Here is a 20,127-nt window from a genome sequence, read left to right as displayed (position 1 = left end):
TTCCCACTTCCCCCCAAATTAACTATCAATTTTAATCTTACAGCCACACCAAATTCATAGTGTACCATTAAATGATAGAACTACATACCCTCAAAAGCTTTGTTACTAAGACAAAAACAAAGGAATACATTACAGTGATAACCACTATTATACTGGTTATCTGGTAATAAAGGTCAAAAGTAAAAAATGGTGGGTAAGATGCATAAATGACTTGATTTTATTAAAAAAAAACCATCAGGAATTAATTCTAAAGAAGCAGCAGCCAATGTCACAAGGCTGTTAAAAAAAAAAAAAAGAAATTATAGCATATGCAGTGCTTTTGCAAAGTTTTGCATCACAACACCATTAGGTATTAGGGGCACAGTTTTAAGGAGCCTGATACAAGCACAAAAAATTTTGACATCTTATGCTTTATCTCAAATTCATACAAATTTTGCTTCTTATTGTGTTGTTTCTACATAATAATGTTTTAAATAGAATTCAAGTGAAAGATGGCTCATATTTATGCTGGTGTTTCAAGTACCTGTGAGCACACTGCCCTAAAGGTATGCATAAGTCAATTTCAGTAGGAACAACTCTGAAAAAATGAAGTAGGCAAATACTTATGAAAAACAGCAATGATATACATCTACTGAGTTCAAAATGGGATTAATCAAGATGCCAAGGAAGGAAGTAATTTGGTTATAAAACCCTAAGAATCGAACAAATGAGCATCACAGAATCTAGACTGGAGGATACATGATGTATGTTACTGACAGAAGATGCAGCTATGAAAAAGATACAGAAATTATCTTTAAATTCTTTGGCAGTTATGAAAAAAGTATGTAAGGGATTTTTATTATCGTACCTGTACATTACTCAAGAAGGATCAAATAGGCTTTTCCCACAATGAACAGCTCCTATTATCTGATTCTTAAAACCCTCTACCTCACTATCCCCTTCAGACAATAAGCTCCAGGCAAAACACTCACTCGCAACAGCGAGAAACTCAAGAAGATCTAACTAGACCCAAGGGACCTCTTTTTGAACCACACAGTTGGGGCGAGGGGGGTCAAAAAGCCAATATTCTGTCTAGGTGAAACTGTTAGAGGTTATTTGATTCAGGAGAAAGAGATCATTTGATATAATATAATCTGACTTAAACTGTTGTCTAAATTCTAACAGTAACAGCAACAAAAGTTTAAATTTGAATTAACGTTACAATTTATACCATTCTCCAAAAAAAGGAAAGAAAGAAATTTATCAGTTTAGAACAGCAGACAAACTGATTTAACTGAATTTTCTCAATACAACTTGTTCAATAAATCTTGAAGATTTCTCAGTAATAGTGATAATTGTACCCTAAAAGCAAAATTATCAGAGTATAAATACTCTTTTTTAATCATTATCTATTAAAAAAGAATCTTAAGAGGTAAAGGATATATATGAATTTCCTTGGTACTTCTAATATGTAAAGGAAAAGTAACAAAGTAATGTATATAAAGATTTGTCAAATTGTGAAATGGTATAAAGACAGAATATCAGAACTGCCTGACAAAAAACGGCTACGCTAAATTTAGGAGAGTTCTATTACAAAGAGAGATTGTTGTTTTAATTTGAATAGTGGTACAAGAAGATTTGGCTATTTATCATCCACTAGAGAACCCTATAGAACACTTCCCAAATGTCTTAAAAAATGTAAAAGGCTCTCACAATTTAGCTGAATAAAGGTAGAATATTTTGCGATTATAGGTGTTTAATAATGTAATGACAAGCTTTAAAATATATAATTACCCTATCACTGAAAAAGCAGATTTAGCCTTTTCTGACACAAATACTTTAATTCTAAGGAAGAACTACCTAATAAATCACTTCTCATATGTATTTTTCCCACAGCTAAAATTTAGGAATGGAACCAACCTTCATAGCTTGTTCAAGCTTAACAGATAAACTTGCCACAGCTTTCTGTGCACGTTCATATTCCTCGCGCTGGCGTTTCAAAATCGGTGCTTTGGCTTCAACTTCTTTCACTATTTCATCTAGATACTTATTAATTCTTTTGTTCTCCAGTTTCTCCAAAAGCAACTGATCCTGAGTTTCCACATAAGCATTATACAGCTGAAAACAGAAGAGAGGTCATTTCAAATCTAAGCATAACAACAGAAGTACATAGTCTATCTAGCTTCATAATAAACATTTGTTAGCACTTACACAAGATGGAAATGTTTACTATATGTAATACAGAACCAGTAACCAAGAAAGCCTTTCCTAGGATGATCCATTAATCAGATGACTTTAAGAATAATTTTTCTGGGGACTAAGTTTCAGAGGGACCTTAACACTTTTGCTGAAGGAAAAGAACAAGATTTAATACCATTCTTACCTCAGTTAATTTCATGCCAGGTTTCACTATCTTAGCTACGGCTGCTGCAGTAGGAGACATGGCTGCAAGCTCTTCTTCAGATAATATGGCTCCTGTGCCAACATATAGAAATCTAGTATATGTTTGTAAAATTTCAAACTAACACCACTAATACTTTTTTCAAGACAGGTAAGAAGTCATATCTACTGTACACTACATATAAATTCATATCAAGATTTTAAAATACAATAAAATACCAAATAGTCATGTAACACAAGCCAATTCTAAAAATCATGCAGTAATTATAGTTAAAAGACAGCCTTGGTGGTCTAATGGTTAAGATTTGGTGCTCTTACCACCGCGGCCTGGGTTCGTTTCCTGGTCAGGAAATCACACCACCTGTCTGCTGGTTGTCATACTGTGGCAGCTATGTGTTGCTGTGATGCTGAAAGTTATGCCACTAGTATTTCAAATATCAGCAGGGACAACCCTGGTGGACAAGTTTCAGTGGACCTTCCAGATTAAGACAGAGTAGGAAGAAGGACTTGGTCACCCACAATGAAAACTCTATAAATAGCAGTGGAGCATTGTCTGATATAGCACCAGAAGGTGAGAGGATGGTGCAAAAAGATTGGGCAAGGTTCCACTCTGCTGTACACAGGGTCACTAGGAGACAGAATTGACTCAACGGCACTAACAAAATTATAGTTAAAGCTATTCTGGAAATTGACACACAATTATGTGTGATCACAAAGTACATATATCTGACAATATAGTAAAGATACAGATAGATTATTAATTTTAAACTAAAAATAAACTCTAATGCTATAACTTGATGGAGTTTCCTATATCACAACGTGACAGAGAAATACTATTAGTGAAACTGTAAACTGTGTAGGGAAGTTCTAGTATTTCAAGCCATCAATAAGCATCTATTAATCCATACCTTTACGTTTTGTGGCAGAAAGCAGGTCATTTGCATTCTCTAATTCCTTCTCCAATTTCCCTATTTTCTCCAGCATTTCTTTTTCCATTTGATCTTTAGATTCCTCCACCTCTAGAAGATGATCTTGTATTGCTTTATTGGCTAAAAATATTTTTAAAGACAGAATATCCAAATATATAATTAAAATCTGAGAGTTTATAAAACCTAACAGAATAGTCATTCTTTTTCCCTTCAGCAGATAACATTAAATTCCAGAGAGGCTGCAGTTGATAGTTATTACCTACTAAAAGCTCCTGCTCTACTTATAATTCCTGAAATGTCTTGGCCTGGTGAATCTATTTCTCTTTTTGATGTCTCTTATCCATGGAGAAAATAAGGGAACTCAAATTTCAAAAAAGTGGCTCTAAGTATCTCTTTGGTTTTAATCTGATCTTTAGTCTAGAACACAGGAAATGACTGGAAAAGATCATACATAAAAAACTTACATTTTAAAAAAAGCAAAAATATAAAAAAATAAAAAACTTTAAAATACACTATAACTTAAAAAGTGAGGGTTATTTATGGATTAAAAGACTACCCAAACTGTAAACCCATATGTACTTATCAAAGCAAATGTTTCAAAAATGGAAGAAAAATTTCCTATTAGAAATCAAAATATGTATAAGGTTACTAGATGAAAGAGCAAAACAAGTTATCTTTATTTTCAAATAATTTTAAATTATATACATATAATTTGAAATTTGTGAAAATATTTTAAATTTCTTAATCCAAGGATCTCTCTTCTATACCAAATTTTGTCCCTAATAAAGTTAATCTGACTTATAAATCCAACAATCTACACAAAAGGTAAAGAAAAAAGTACTTTCTATCTAAAAACAAAATAATCTTCCCCTCACTGAAAACTCTTACCTTCTCCAGCTTCTTTCAAAAGTTTGTGTAGTTCATCCACTGCTCTGGTCAGCTCATTGCTCTTTGCCTCCGAGTCATCAGCAGCACTCTAAAAGTTAATCTTAAAAAGTTACCCAATATCCAATAATACAACATTAGAACACGAAAATGTGTGTTAGGGTATTTACCTTATATAGGTTAGAGAGTTTTATGTGAGCATTTAATTCATTGTGGAATTTCTCTTCCATACTGGCCTGCTGTTCCTTGGCCTGAAAAAAAACCCCAATTATAGCAGTCTCGTTTGAACTGAATTTAGAATGCTGGTTTACCAAATCCCAAGATAAAAAAATCGAGTTTGTAAAGTGACAAGATAAAGATTAAAACACTAAAATTAAAATCAGTTTTAATAATAAAGATGAAATACTTTAAGGATAAAATTTTTTTTTTTTTTTAAAGATTTTATTTATTTATTTTCCCCCTAAAGCCCCAGTAGATAGTTGTATGTCATAGCTGCACATCCTTCTAGTTGCTGTATGCGGGACGCGGCCTCAGCATGGCCGGAGAAGTGGTACGTCGGTGCGCGCCTGGGATCCGAACCCGGGCCGCTAGCAGCAGAGCGCACGCACTTAACCGTTAAGCCACGGGGCCGGCCCTAAGGATAAAATATTAATGATATTTTTATCTAAAGTGGAATACTTAAGGGATATTAAAATTAACCATACTCATTTTTAGATAGTACTTTGGATAAAGCATATAATTGCCATTTCTGATTCTAGCTATTTCAGCCTAGCTACATCATATGGAAGTGTCCTGGCCATTTTACGATGCCAGGAACAGTTCAAAACATGAAATCATTTTATAAAATAACAGCTTCGTAAGTGCTTTAATATTTTTGTAAAAGAGACATTTTAAGTAGTCATCTACACCTCTTTCAGTTTGGTCAACAGATCCTCTACATGCTTTTGAAGATTCTCATTTGACGTTTTCAAGCCATTCATCTGTTCTTCCATTCTAGAAACCTAGAAACAAAAAGTGGAGTTGGTTGGGAGGAGGATGTTGTATTAAGTGAAATTAATTTGATATGAAGTTAAGCTGCCAAGTAAAAGCAAAATAATCCCTCACACCCAAAAAAAGTATTTTACATAAAATATGTATATTTAATCATGAAAATAACAGCTCACAGAACACGTTTGGATTTAGCACACAAAAGCTTACCACCACTTCTTAAACATGTTTCTTAGGAAAGATGTATCATAAGACAGTAGGTAGTATTAAAATTCATCAAAGACTATCTTAAATTCTTTACTTAAACGCAAATGGTTAATTTCCTAGGCCAAATGTTTATGAGTTATGTCCTCCACATTTGACCCCTAATCTTACCTTTAATTTGGTATACCAATAAATAAATTTTTAATAAACTGATACACAAATGTAAGTTGTAACCCAACATGAAGTTACAATTTTACTAACTCACCTCCTCTTTTTTGTTTTCAAGATTACATTTAAGTTCTAGAATCTCATTTCCTTTTTCTCTGCCAAGAGCCAGAAGTTCATCAGTTTTGGTTTTCAACTCTGTATTCAGCCATGTATTCTGATTATGTAACAATTCCTTTTCTTGCTCCAAGCGTTTTTCTCGATACTAAAGAAATCCAAGAAAAAAGCATTTATAGTTAAAGATAATATATGGTCATTCAAAAGAGTCTGTTTGTAGCTAAGGAACACAAGTAGAATTTTATTTCACAACAGAAATAAATATTTAAATTCTTAACAGAAAACATCAGATAAGAACTGTAAGAAACAAATATCACATAAGCAAAACAATTCAATTAAAATTGTCTTAATGCTTAATTTCCTGACATTAAAAAAAACCCAAAACAGCTATTAATTACTTTATAGATAACTTGCCTATATTTAAATTTTAATTTAGGTGAGTTGAAGCAAAAATTGCATTTTGTGCATTAGGAATTATTTGTTACTTGCCTTAACAGAAACATCAGAAGCTTGAAGTTCATCCAATTTTAACTGAAGATCGCCCTTTGTTGCATTACTTTCTTTAAGTTTTTCATTTAGACGCTTAACATCCTCTAAAAAGGTCAGAAGAGAATTTGAAAAAAATGACTAATTCATGTTCAGAGGAACCATCAGAAAATATCTATAGGAAAATAAACATTTAATACAAAGCAAGTAGTTCTTAACTCCTCTATTTTGTTTCTGCTGTACTTAATTACAAATTTAATTCTAACGAAAAGATGATGAAGCCCAATTCGTGCACCCAACCAAACACGTAAATTATATGGATTATTTTATTTTAAATGCAGTAACTTAAGCTAAATATACAAAATTACCATTAATTTTCCTGATATATACCCAACAATCTATTAAAGTTTCACAAATAGCCATTTTTAAATAAGTTAAAAAGCAGTGATACATATAAAAACCTCTACTCAAAACCAGAATATACATGCTTAATTTTCTTATATTTCTTACATCAAGGTTTTTATGAAAAAAATTCTTTTAATTTTACCTGATCAACATCATCAACAAATACTCTCAAGTAACTTTTTTTCTGAGACTGGAAAAGTATAGTTGCCTCATTGAATATTATTGTATAGCAACATAAATATTTTGAAAATTCTTCCTTTAATAGAAATAAACATTTTCAAAAATCTTATAAAAAGGAACCAAAGGAGTTGCTTAAGAGTCATGTTCACCTGAACGCATCAACTGTACTATATACAATATTCAATGTTTATATATCTTACATTCCTGCCTCCTCACTCCTTCAGCCTATGTTTTTAAAGATGGGCTCTCCTTTTAGGTTCTTATAGTGAATGCTTATGGACAGCTTATACCAGCAGGAGTACCTGCTTAAAATGAAGGAGTGCAGCTTCCACAACTGAACATTTAAACTGCTTTCAACTTGATACTATAAATAACATTGTAGTAAGTATCTTTGCACGTAAACCTTGGTCCAATTACTACTTCTTTGAGATGTTTTCATTTGTATACTTGTCTAGACACTTCTTTAAATCTCTGCTAATGATATAAAAATAAAGGAGTGGGAGAAACAATACGCTATTACTCTGAACACTATTCTGAGCTATGACAAAGAAACACCAACAGAACAAACAGCAACAGAAATGGACTGGGGATTAACTCCTAGCACTGTTAGAAGAGAAAGGAAAGAGTGTAGTTAGAGGCTAAAGCACTTCTTCATACCTGTTAAATATTCAAGTTCTTGAGATAGTCTCTCATTGGTTCTAATTAAGTCTCTTTTCTCAGCTTCTAATTCTTCCTTTGTCCTTGTAAATTGGCTCTGTCATACAAATAAGAAAATCAAGTTCATCAATCAATATAGGAACTTGAACATGAATTGTCACTTTAGTTAACATTAAGTGTGGTTTAAAAATGGTTTCCTTTTTCTTATAACTTATACATCAAAAAGTTTAAACATTACCCATAATTTTAACACTTCCATTCATATTTTGGAATTTTTTTTTTGGCAGGGAAGGATTCCCCCTGAGCTAACATCTGTTGCCAATCTTCCTCCTTTTTTTTTTCCTTCTCCCCAAAGCCCCAGTGCATGGTTATATATCCTAGCTGTAAGCCCTTCTATGTGAGCCACCGCCACAGCATGGCAACTGACAGATGGGTGGTGGTGTTCTGCAACTGGGAATCGAACCCGGGCCACCAAGGTGGTGACAGCGCCAAACCTTAACCACTAGACCATCAGAGCTGGCCCTGTATTTTGGATTTTTAAAAATTATTTTTCCTAGGCTCATGAAAAAAATTTCCCGTGTCACTTTTTGTGACTTGGAAGTGTCCTAATTACTTACATATGCCTTTGTAGGACATTTAACTTACTTCTAATTTTAAGCTGTTATAAAATAAAATTTTGATGAACATCACTGCATATATACCTCGGTTCAAATTATTTCTCAAGAAAGATTCCTAGAAATGGAATTACTTAAGACCCTTATAAATTTTGTCACATTGCTTTACAGCAAGACAAGGGCAATTTATACACTTTTCTTTGAGTTATAAGTGCCAATCTAAGCCACCCATGCCACAACTGAAGATTATTCTTAAAAACAAAAAAGTAAGAAATCAATGTTAACATGAGGAGGTGAAAAACAATTACGTTATTATTTTATCTGCATTTTTCTGATTACAAGTGAAGCAGAGCAAATTTCATATTGCCACCGGCCATTTGTGCAGCTTCCTGTCTCTTTTCTTTTAATTCCTTTGCCTATATCCCCCTTGAATGATTTTTCTTATAATTTGAAAGTAGTCACGTATTAAGGATATAAATAGTCATATTTCTATTGAAAAAATATTTCTAGTAGTTTATTTGCATTTCAGTTCTTTTTATGTAGAGAATTTTAAATTTATATTGGTCAAGTCTATCACTCTTTCCCATTATAAGTATCTTTTATACATCAAGTATTTTTTAACTCAAATCAAATGCAAATTTTAAAAAAGCGATGACAAGAGCCTAAAGTTCTATCTGGTTAAAGGATCACTGAGTACGACCACTTTATTAAACAAACTGGTCAGTAATCCTTCTGATCATATTCAATCTTGTTATTCTTATATCACTACTCTAAGGAAATGATTTCGGATATGGATTCACCCATATCCTCAACTGTATCACAATACTTAAAATAAGCCTGGGCAATAGCAAGCATTAAATAGATAATCTCTAAAAGAAAGGAAGGAAGGTAAGTAGGTAAGTGGGTGAGTGGGTGGTTGGATAGATGGATCTATGAATATCTATCCTACTTAAAATTCTACAGCCCTTTACTTACAATTCGAATTTTTTGGAAAATCACAATTTAAGAGCTACAGAGCTAAAAGTAAGCGTTTTTTTATATCAAGCACCAATATGTTCTAATGAGTAAAAGGAATGTCCAATCTATCAATACAACATATAAAGACCCAATTAAGGAATTTATGTATACATGCTTTTGTTAGTAGCTTCTCTCAAAGAACATCTGTTTCATCTTCCTGTTGATTAAATAACTAATAAGTACAATCAGAATAGAAAACTTCCTCAAGTAACATGGTCACAATTAGCTCTATTCATAGGAATAACTTTTACCTGAATGGCAATATTGCGATCCTGAGCAACTTCAAGTTCTTTGTTTTTCTCAGTTAGCGCCTTCAGTTGATTGCCTGAATAAAAGGAATTTTATGAACATACACATGTAAGCTTAAAACTTGCAATGCCAGTTTTTATCCAACTGCCACCCATACACATTTTAAATAAGAAACTGAGTCTCAAAAAGGCTGAGATGTATAACATCACATTCTAAATTCAGGAATACATCCCAAATTTACTGTATTTCTACACCAAACTTTTAAATATGCTATCCTGTCTCCAAAATCATATTTGTGATCATTCTAGCCAACATTTACAGGAAAAAGCATATACAACTATTAATTTCCTTATTTTTCAATGACATCTTCTAAGCCAATCATAAAAAACAGCGAATTATACTTACAAATAAGAAAATCGAGTAAAAAAAGACAAGATCAAGAGAGTAAATAACATTTAAATTACATAAAATGTATACAGAGTAAACCACAATAATGGGTAATTCACCTTGTTTATCACTCTAAAGAAAGCCTTTAACATGGAGGAAAGAAAATTATGCTTGATACTGAATTATCAATCCCATAATCTCCACTCATAATGGGCTATCTCTCCTTATACAGTTTCTCTTCTAAACACATGCAGATAATTAGGAAGAGGATACTTTTTGAAACTTTCTTCATATCTATATTATGTGCTAGCAACTTAATGAACAAACACATTATTACTACTTTCAAGCTTAAGTTCTATTTAAACAATTGCCTTATTAAAAGAAAAAACCCGCTAAATTAGTCTAAATTTTCTATTTTGCTTTAATGTTATTTAGTGCTTTCCAAACACAGATCCAGAATGATAAACTAAAAAATACAAACATAACTATATACCCCAAGAAGGCATATTAGATGTCTGTGTAGGTTTATCCTCATCTTCCTCTCCCTCTCCCTTTTCCAAATCTCATAAAAGAAACTAATCACAGTCATTTTCTTGAAATTCTTTGGCACCACCGTTCTACAGACCTTTTTATTATGCCAAGAAAAAACTACTACATATAGATAATGAACTCGATCAAGCTACTCAACAAGACCAACAACGATCAAGACCCTTATGGTCTTAGCAGTATCTTTTCGAATACCATGTCTACTCAGGCAAGGGAAACAAAAGAAAAAATAAACGAGCGGGACTACATCAGACTAAAAATCTTCTGCATAGCAAAGGAAACTATCAACAAAACAAAAAGACAACCCACTAACTGGGAGAAAATATTTGTAAATCATATATCTGACAAGAGGTTAATTTCTAAAATATATAAAGAACACATACAACTCAATAACACAAAAAATGAACCACCTATCAAAAAATGGGCAGAGGATATGAACAGATATTTTTCCAAAGAAGATATACAGATGGCCAACAGGCAAATGAAAAGATGTTCAATGTCACTATTTATTAGGGAAATGCAAACCAAAACTACAATGACACGTCACTTCACAACCGTTAGAACTGCTATAATTAACAAGACAAGAAATAAGAAATGTTGGAGAGGATGTGGAGAAAAGGGAATCCTCATACACTGTTGATGGGAATGCAAACTGGTGCAGCCACTATGGAAAATAGTATGGAGACTTCTCAAACAATTAAAAATAGAAATACCATACGATCCAGCTATCCTACTACTGGGTATTTATCCAAAGAACATGAAATACAATAATTTGAAAAGATATATGCACCCCCACATTCATCGCAGCATTATTTACAATAGCCAAGCCGTGGAAGCAACCCAAGTGCCCATCAACGGATGGATAAAGAAGATGTGGCAATATATACAGTGGACTACTACTCAGCCATAAAAAAGACAAAATCGTGCCATTTGCAACAACACTGGTGGACTTTGAGGGTATTATGCTAAGTGAAATAAGTCAGACAGAGAAAGACAAATACAGTATGATTTCACTCATATGTGGAAGATAAACAAATAAACATATAGATAAAGAGAACAGATTAGCGGTTATCAGAGAGAAGGGGGTGGGGGCAGGGCGAAAGGGGTAAAGGGGCACATATGTATGGTGACAGGTAAAAATTGGACTGTTGGTAGTAAACACAACGCAGTTTATACAAAAATTGAAATGTAGTGAGGTACACCTGAAATATATACAGTGCTGTAAGCCAATATGACCCCAAAAAAATAATTAAAAAAATAAGTATTTATGCTGTCACTACACCTGTATACATACTATCATACAAATATGTCATATGTTTTAAAAATGAGATGTGCCAAAATCAGCTGAAAAAAGTTATAACCCAAACAAATAGCTGATGGGCAAACATCAGTTAAGAAAGAAGGTTGAAGTCTGAACTATTCTCTTGATTATGGTTTCCCGTGTTCCCCATCAAATTAAAATCCAGCTATATCTAATAACAAATATTATGCCTCTACTCTATAAAGATCTTTCCTGAAACCTGCTTTCTTCTGTTATAAACACTGCACGTAATACACACATCATCTTCCCAGGAAATGTCAGGACCTTTAACTAAGATCTTGCGTACCTTCTAGGACTTCATGATGTAAGAAAACAAATTAAGAAGAAAATCAGCTACTTATCTTTCATAAGAACTAGGCCTTAGAAAGGAAATATCCTGAGATTCATAAATATTTATAAAAATTATAACAAAGAGAATTAAAACATAAATATAGTAACAGAACTGATAGGCTGTAATTTTTCAACAACATAAAATAAGTCACTCTCTTTAATTACTTTTTCAGTTGCATAATTCTTTAGCCTTTTCAAAAGGCATTCAAACATATCTCATTTGATCTGTTCAGCTGCGTTAAGTATACGGACATGTGGTTCTAGCCATTTTATAAACAACAATCACACAACGTTATGATTTACATATGACAAAAGAGCTTTTAATAGCAATTAGAATTAGAACCCAGGCCTCCTGATCATTAAGCCCTATGTTCTTACAAAGTTTTTATCATTGAGTGAAAAATCAAAATATCACCATAAATGAACACAACGTCACTTAATCAACATTTTCATATATAGTACGTAAATGTTTCCAAAGCATACAAAGGAACGTCTGAAAATCTCAATACTCCAAGAATACTATAAAGATGTAATTAAATACTTACTGAGTTTCTCTAGCTCAAGCCGAAAGCTTTGGCACTCTCGGGTTTCATTCACAAGTCTCTCCTGACTGTGGGACAGCCTCTTCTCTATCTCGAAGTACTGTTGTTCTACAGAAAAGCAAATAAAAAATAAAATCAAACACACATGTACACACATTGTCAATACTGCTACGTATTTTTAATAACTTGATTTTAAAATTTAAGACAGTATTAGAATTGCACTCCAAATAAGAATTTGATTAGAGATAAATCCAGCACTGAAAAGGACTTTAATGAACATTTCCAACTGACTTATACATACATGACAAAAGAAAATAAAGCCTAAAGGGGTTTTACAAATTACTTGTCTATCTCACAAGATTATGAACTCCTTCAGGGCAAGCAACATGTCTTATTTATCTTAGTATTTTTCCCACACAACAGTAGACTTCTTAGCAAAACAGACCAAAAAAAATACTAAAGGGAGAAAATATTAGATTAAAAACTGCATTGCTTTAAAAGGCTTGTATTAAAATAGTTAAAATCATACCTGAAAGCACAAAATTACTAAGTTTATGTAAAAATAAATGTGTTAACTTCCCATGGGAAGGGACAGAGTGCAGTGTTCAGCATAGTATCGGGCACAGGGAAGACACTAAATATTTACTGTGTAAATTAATAGAAGGCAGTGTACTGTATTCACGTTGGGATTCAGAGAATTAGTTTTCAACATCAATTCTGCTTGATAATTACATTTTTTTGACGTGAAAACTTCTTCCGAATTTTCAATCAACTTGGCAAAAACCAATACCAATCCCCCACACAACCGGTAAACCAAGACACACAAGAGAAAGTTTGCGTTACTAACGGTAATTACTATGCTCTTAATCTTTCTTCAAGGATGTTCAAGTCACTAGTGTCTGTAACCTTCTTATTTGTGGGCCTCCTGTAGGTATTTACAAACAGATCTTAATCTATTTTCTATCAAACTCCAACTTTTAGGGAGAATTCCGATATATTAAACTTATTCCCGATATATTAAACTTATTCACTGCCCGTTCACTGTGTTTGCAGCGCCGTCTGATGCGCCTCCTCATTTCTGTGAACATCTAGCTCGTTACCGGAGCACAGCGACACACACACACACCCCCACACTCACACTCAGAACAAGGGCACCAAGGCGTCAATTAGACAAAGGCCTTTGAAGGCAGGCGACTTGAAGGCTGAGCGGAAATTACTACCATCTTACGTGCAACATAGAGACAAGGTACTCTAGCCTTAGAGAGACAGGGGTCGCCGACTCTCGCCAGTCTGGTTGCAACAGACCCAATTCTTCACCATTTGTTTACCGGACAACGTTGTGTCCAGATACGAGACCACCCTAATGACAGGGAAAACGGAACTAAATGTGGATTCACATTTAAACAAACAAAAGCCTCCTCGACATCAGACTGGGAGAGCAGCAGGTAAGGGTAGGCCTCGGGACCCCGGGGGGCCGGGCAGCGATGCCCCCGGGGAGTCGTGGGCAGACCGCGCGCTTGCGAGGGGAGAAGCCCAGCCACAGCGGCGGAGTCGGGCCCAGAACCCGGGGCGGGAAGAGCGTGGCACTTACCGCTCTCCACCTTAAATTTCTCGTGCCGCCCCTTCAGGCCGTCGATCTCGGACTGCTGGTCAGCAAGGAACTTCTCAAGTTTGTTCTGGACGGACTTGGGCAGCTTGTTGAGCTCCGCGCGTTCCAGGACTTGCTGCAACACCGCCGCCATGTCGCTCGGGCCGGGGGCCGCGGCGGCAGCGGCCGACGGAGCAGAAACCGAGAAGAAAGGCGAAGACCAAGAGGACCCAGAAGCCTGGGCGGCCGCCTCCGTCGCCTCGCTCAGCGGCTCGCGCGCGCCAGCCCGCCGGAGACTCCCGCGGCGGGACCCTGGGAAATCGAGTCCTCTGTTAGCGGCGGCACCAGAGGCGCTCCAACGCCCGCGCCCGAGGTGCGCGCGCAGCCGCCAGCAGCTGTGCACCCTGGGAATCCGAGTTCAGAGGCGGCCTCTGACCCTGTCGGGCACTCCGATTTCCGGCTCCCCTTTCCCCCCACTTCAAGCCTCGCAGGCCTCTGGGAAACGTAGTGTTTTCCTCAACCCCTTCCGTGAGCGCAACGCCGCACCACCCGTTCCGCTTCCTCTTTTCTCCCCGCCCCGCCGGCTCTCCTTGCCCGGCCGCGTGACCACTGTCCGCGAGGTGGCGCCACACAGTACTTGACAACCCACGTCCCTCTATGAAGAGCAGGGCGACCTTACCGTCAAAGCTCCGGGATGCCATGGGGCGTCCTCTTTGGCGGCTTCTGGACACTGAGCCACTAGAGGGCATCGGTCTCGACAGGGCTGGACGGCAGGCGCCAGGTTACCGCCACGCTCTCAATGGCGCCCGCAAGGGGGCGGGGTGGCAACCGCAGTCGCTTTGGCTGAGGCGCTGCGGTAAAAGGAGGGGGGGGCAGCGCGCGTCATCAGTCTGCGCCACCTGACTCCAGAGACCCTGGGTTTGGAGTGGGAAGTGAAGTGTGGGCAGTCCGTCGCGTTCTGATGAACTCATGGGCTGTCGAATTGGGACCCGAAGGGAATCCGGCGCCTGGAGGCTGGTGTTTGCGCCCTAAACTCGCTTTTCAGGCGGACTGACTGTTGAACGGACTCGTCTGCCACGCGTGCACGTTCTAAGTACAGGTGAGTGAACCTCAGGGCGTGAGGGTTGAATGTGTGCACTCAGGCACCGAGACCTTCGTTTGCAAGGAAGAAAAAGACGGGGTGTAAGAAACATATGGACAGACACTCCGGCACAGCTCACTCAAGTCCAGTCATGACAAACTTACCTTATTTTAAAAGGCGCACTTAAATGCCTTTTGCGGGGGGAGGGCGCAGGGTGGATAACGGTGATGCAGCAGGAATTTAAGGAGCCCCGTTCATTGTTCAGGAAGAGGATTTAAAGAACCCGGGAGGAGTTTGAGTGTAGGCTTTGTTTTAAGGTAATATTGCAGAAAATTTTACCTTACGTTTATATTTTTTAAATTGAAAAACTGTTGTAACCAAAGTTTTTAAACACATTCTTAAAAACCACTGCTCACTCGGCCACCGTAACAGGACTACTTGTTTCCAGACGTAATTCTGTGACTTCTAAACTGCATCTGTAGATTGTTGCAGGTTCCATTACTCTTCTAAAAGAATTTATTAAATTCTTTATTGAAAATAAAGCACTCCTAATGTCTTCCTGCCTGTAATTCCCACAGTCGCAGCTTTTTGTGAATATCAGTAAGGAGCTTAAGGTTGATTTTTCCCCAAAATATTTTATAGAAGCACTTCAATTGAAGTGGCTGGTATGTGCAGTACTGTACTGTGTGCTAGGCCCACAATATTATCATATTCTTGATCTACGATTTGGAAAATTCTGGTATTCTGTACTTGGACTCATAGAACCCTAAAATTAGATAGGTTTTCAGACCTGTTGTGATCCATATTCTTTGTTTTGTAGCCTAGGAACCCAGAGTCCAGGGAGGATGAATTATCCCAAGTCACAGTGCTTGGGCAACTTGCAAAGCTTCTACTGATGTACATTTCAGGAAAAATTGAACTGTATAAGGCAAGGTCTATGTTTTTGTAGTGTCCTTTATAAAGTATGGTTGGCTACATTTAAAAGTTTTGAAGGAGCACTACAGAAAAAGAAAATTATCTAACATTCAACCAGATTTCATAATCTAATAGAATTTCATCTTCCTATTACATTCAGTTTCTTACACATTTACATGGCTAGTAGGTGATACTTTGGAAAAAATAAGATTAGAAAGTTGCATATTCTAACTTTGGAGTCACTGTCACTGCTATTTCTTGCAAGAATTAAGAAATTATTAGGGCAGAAGGAAAAGGGGTAGAATAGCATGATGAAGTAGAGGAAAGTTTAGTACACAGAAATGCATACCTTAAGGCACTACTAAAAGTGGAAACTCCTTAACTTTATAGAAGCATTAATGATTTAGACAGGCAGTTCTAGACTTAGTCTCAAAAAAGGTGGGCAAACCCAATTTACTTGCACAATTTTCAGAAAAGAGCTAGGAAGAAATTTAGTGCATTTTGAGACAAAACTGAACAGGCTCTTTGAAAAAACAACATCCCATAGGCCGTTTCAAACTGGAACCAATTCTCTGATCTTTAGTTTTAGAGTAATGCAAGATCACTGTGACTTGAAGATTACTGGTGTCAGATATACCATCCCAGCACATCTATAGTTGCCTTCACTTTGTTGTACTAAATAAAATTGAAATTTTTTACAGAACTCAAATGACTATTCTCGCTGTTCAGAATGCTGCAACAGTGTTCCTACAGACTATTTTATAGCTTTCTTGAATATTATCTTTTTATATTTTTGTCTCACACTGTATGTAGACTCCTTGAGGTCATCATTCATTATTGCCTTGCTCTTTTATTCAGCATCTTTGGTTTTAAGCTACAGAAACTCAAAATCAAAGGAGTGTGAGCCAGTAAGAGGAATATATTGGTTCTCATCCACAAACTGGAGAGAGAGCAGAACAGGAGTTACCCTCAGTAAAGGTTTAATTGAGAGACTGGGTATGAATCCTTGGTATGAGCGTAGTGTTTAAGGGCATGAATTCTAGAGCTGGACTGCCTAAGTTTAAATCCCACCTTTGCCACTTGGACAAGTGTTATGAGAGGTTCGGGGATTCGATTGGAGACGTAAAAGAAACTTTCCACTCCAAACAAATGGACCGAAGGTATATTTTATTATATAGAGGATAGTAAAGGCGATAGTCCGCAAACAGATGCGAATAGGTCAAATAATAAGAGGGAAAAAACACCAGCTCGACTGGAAACGGAAAACATCCACGTCGGCTGAGATAGCAGCAGATTCGAATAGGTCATATAATAAGAGGGAAAAACATCAGATCGATCTGAAAGGGAAACACCAGATCGACTGAAGGGAAATGACACAAATCAACCGGAAAGAGAAACACCAGGTTGACCGAAAAGAGAACACATCAGATCAATTACTTCACAATAAATCAATTACTCACAACATCCACGCCCCACTGCCGGGAGAGTCCTGTCAATCGACACGGCTGGGCAAGGATCACACATCCTGGGCAAGGCGTCCCTTCCACAGGTGGAACTCTCACCGGGTCTCAGTTTCCAGCAGTTTTTATACCATCAATAATTTTCAGAGTAAGCAATTACAGAGTTTGCAGAGCAAGCATTTAGTGTTTCCATGCACAAATGGTTATCAGTGGCGTACGTGCGCTGAGCCCTCTGGCTAATGTCCCAGCCCAGTAATTATGTACGTGCATTGTTCTCTTTGGTTATCCTCCTAGCCCGGCACAGATGGCCAGTCCATCCCGTGCTACGACGCTCGAAGAGCCTTGAAATGTTACAACTTGCAACTCTCTTCGTGGGAGAAAGGCCAGTTCCCGGGAAAAGGCCAGTTCCCACCACACAGAAAGCAGCTTTATATTTCTTTGTGTGCTGGTGGCTATAGGTCAATGGAGCGGCCAGACATAGCTGTACTCATGTCAAGACAACAAGTTACATTACCTCTCTTCATTTTAGTTTCTTCATCTATAAAATGAAAATTATAATAATAGTACCTACTTCATGGGGTTTTTGTGAATATTGAATGTTACTACATGTAAAGTACTTAGAACCACACCTTATACAAAGTAGAAGCTACACAAATGTTCTTTATTATTGCATTGCTATTTATCTACGTCTGTAACTCTTGTACTATCAGTTACTCAAGGACAGAGGTCAAGTATTATTCCTCTTTGTGCTGTCCCACCTGGCACAATTTCTAGCACATAGTATGCTTCATAGCTATCTTCATAGTATGCTTCTTGAGTAAATGAATTTGATTCTCTCTCCCTCCCAATGAGCAATTCAGAAATTATCATCTTTCCTGTTTTAGAAATGAGCACACTGATGCTCAGGAATACATTATCAAACATCGTACAACTAGGGAGTAGTGGATCCAAATAAGAAATCAGGTGTATTGACTATTAGTTTAGTGTCCTCTCCCTTATCCTAGGTATGGAAATAGGTTTTATCTCTCATGTCAATTCTGGTTGATTGGTAGTCATTTCCTGCAGCAGTGTGTTGAGAATTCTGAAGCTACATTTAACTTTGCCAGAAAGAACACCCTATTTAATAAGCAGTCACTGCAAGGCATGGGATAATAGCAGGGTAGTACTGCTTCTCTCACTATTCTGTCCTCATGAGAAAAACATTGCAAATTATATTTTTACCTAAAAATGCTATGTGTTTTTTCTTGTAATTTAGGAGATTGAATCAGTTCTCAGTAATGGGAAGAACCTACATTGTAGAAGAGACTGTTGGCCAGTATCTTTCAAACATCAATCTCCAAGGAAATGCTTTTGTCTCTGGGCTTTTAATAGGACAGGTATGTATTTTTTACTGTGCATTTATTGATAAACAAATTACTTGTTTATTTAAAGTTAAAATATGCTATTTAACGATAAACTCAAGATTAGGAGGTGGAGGAATGGAATGTAGAAGAAGTAAATTTAAGATGGATCTTTGAGGGAAAACATGGAGAAGTAGGACAAACCAAGCCCGGGTTTGCTCAAGTCAGAACACATCTCCCTTTTCCCTTTTGGCAAAGAAAAGTAGTTTATAATGTAGAAACTCCAAAATTAAAATTTTACTGACCAGATTATTTATCTTATTGTCTTTCCAAAGTGTTTTGTACTCTCTTTCAATCTTTATTAATTCCTGGTTGTCCCATTCTTTACAAAAGTAGCTTTTGACAGTTTTATGCCCATTCTAGTTTATCTCAGACTTGTAGCAACAGTGGTTATGTATTTTGTTACATACTATAGTACTCATCTTACTGAATTTTTTTTTTTGGTGAGGAAGATCAGCCCTGTGCTAACATCTGCCAATCCTCCTCTTTTTTTGCTGAGGAAGACTGGCCCTGGGCTAACATCCATGCCCATCTTCCTCTACTTTATATGGGACACTGCCACAGCATGGCTTGACAAGTGGTGCGTCAGTGCGCGCCCAGGATCCAAACCGGCGAACCCCGGGCCACCACAGCGGAACGCGCGCACTTAACCGCTTGCGCCACCGGGCTGACCCCTGAATTTTTTTTGACGTTAATTCAATGGAGAGCAAGGGAAAGGGATTGGGAGAAATTTGGAAATTAGAAAAATTCTATTTCCCTCTTAGAGTTAAGCCTCAAAGATTAACACAAAATGGAACAGAGATTTGGGCAGTTAGTTTAAAAAGCATAAGCACCCACTAATTCATTATAATTGAAGGATGTGTTAATCAGCAGGGAGGACTGGTCAGCAGTCCAAAGCAACAAAAAAAGGAGAGTCATGGAGACAAACTGGCTACGCCCCTCTAAACACTATTTTTTTTTTTTTTTGTGAGGAAGATCAGCCCTGAGCTAACATCCGTGCTAATCCTCCTCTTTTTGCTGAGGAAGACCGGCTCTGAGCTAACATCTATTGCCAATCCTCCTCCTTTTTTTCCCCAAAGCCCCAGGAGATAGTTGTGCGTCCTTCTAGTTGCTGTATGTGGGACGCGGCCTCAGCATGGCTGGAGAAGCGGTGCGTCGGTGTGTGCCCGGGATCCGAACCCGGGCCACCAGTAGGGGAGCGTGCACACTTAACCGCTAAGCCACGGGGCCGGCCCCTCTAAACACTATTTAGGGGAGAGTGCACTATGGCCAAGGACTTGATT

At 37.1% G+C, this 20,127-nt stretch overlaps 2 protein-coding genes across 3 annotated transcripts in view; one reads left to right on the top strand and one right to left on the bottom strand.

Annotated features, from left to right (window-relative positions):
- Nucleotides 1-14,808, bottom strand: part of TPR (translocated promoter region, nuclear basket protein) — a 64,611-nt gene extending 49,803 nt beyond the window's left edge. For both annotated transcript variants that reach the window (XM_058539854.1, XM_058539855.1), the window contains exons 1-13: nucleotides 14,668-14,808; nucleotides 13,992-14,300; nucleotides 12,404-12,508; nucleotides 9,277-9,350; nucleotides 7,395-7,491; nucleotides 6,156-6,259; nucleotides 5,650-5,814; nucleotides 5,102-5,194; nucleotides 4,364-4,444; nucleotides 4,197-4,284; nucleotides 3,288-3,428; nucleotides 2,363-2,454; nucleotides 1,900-2,097 (exon numbers count right to left, since the gene is read on the bottom strand). In XM_058539854.1, coding sequence (XP_058395837.1) covers nucleotides 1,900-2,097; nucleotides 2,363-2,454; nucleotides 3,288-3,428; nucleotides 4,197-4,284; nucleotides 4,364-4,444; nucleotides 5,102-5,194; nucleotides 5,650-5,814; nucleotides 6,156-6,259; nucleotides 7,395-7,491; nucleotides 9,277-9,350; nucleotides 12,404-12,508; nucleotides 13,992-14,300; nucleotides 14,668-14,737 — 1,617 coding nt within the window. In that variant the 5' untranslated portion in view covers nucleotides 14,738-14,808. The remainder of the gene's footprint in view (nucleotides 1-1,899; nucleotides 2,098-2,362; nucleotides 2,455-3,287; nucleotides 3,429-4,196; nucleotides 4,285-4,363; nucleotides 4,445-5,101; nucleotides 5,195-5,649; nucleotides 5,815-6,155; nucleotides 6,260-7,394; nucleotides 7,492-9,276; nucleotides 9,351-12,403; nucleotides 12,509-13,991; nucleotides 14,301-14,667) is intronic.
- The window catches only part of ODR4 (odr-4 GPCR localization factor homolog), a 34,710-nt gene continuing 29,230 nt past the window's right edge, over nucleotides 14,648-20,127 (top strand). Inside the window, exons 1-2 of the mRNA XM_058539861.1 lie at nucleotides 14,648-15,087; nucleotides 18,700-18,820. Coding sequence (XP_058395844.1) covers nucleotides 18,722-18,820 — 99 coding nt within the window. The 5' untranslated portion in view covers nucleotides 14,648-15,087; nucleotides 18,700-18,721. The remainder of the gene's footprint in view (nucleotides 15,088-18,699; nucleotides 18,821-20,127) is intronic.

Source organism: Diceros bicornis, chromosome 4 (assembly GCF_020826845.1).
Source record: "Diceros bicornis minor isolate mBicDic1 chromosome 4, mDicBic1.mat.cur, whole genome shotgun sequence".
Taxonomy (NCBI): domain Eukaryota; kingdom Metazoa; phylum Chordata; class Mammalia; order Perissodactyla; family Rhinocerotidae; genus Diceros; species Diceros bicornis.
This window is presented reverse-complemented; position numbering and strand designations above follow the sequence as displayed.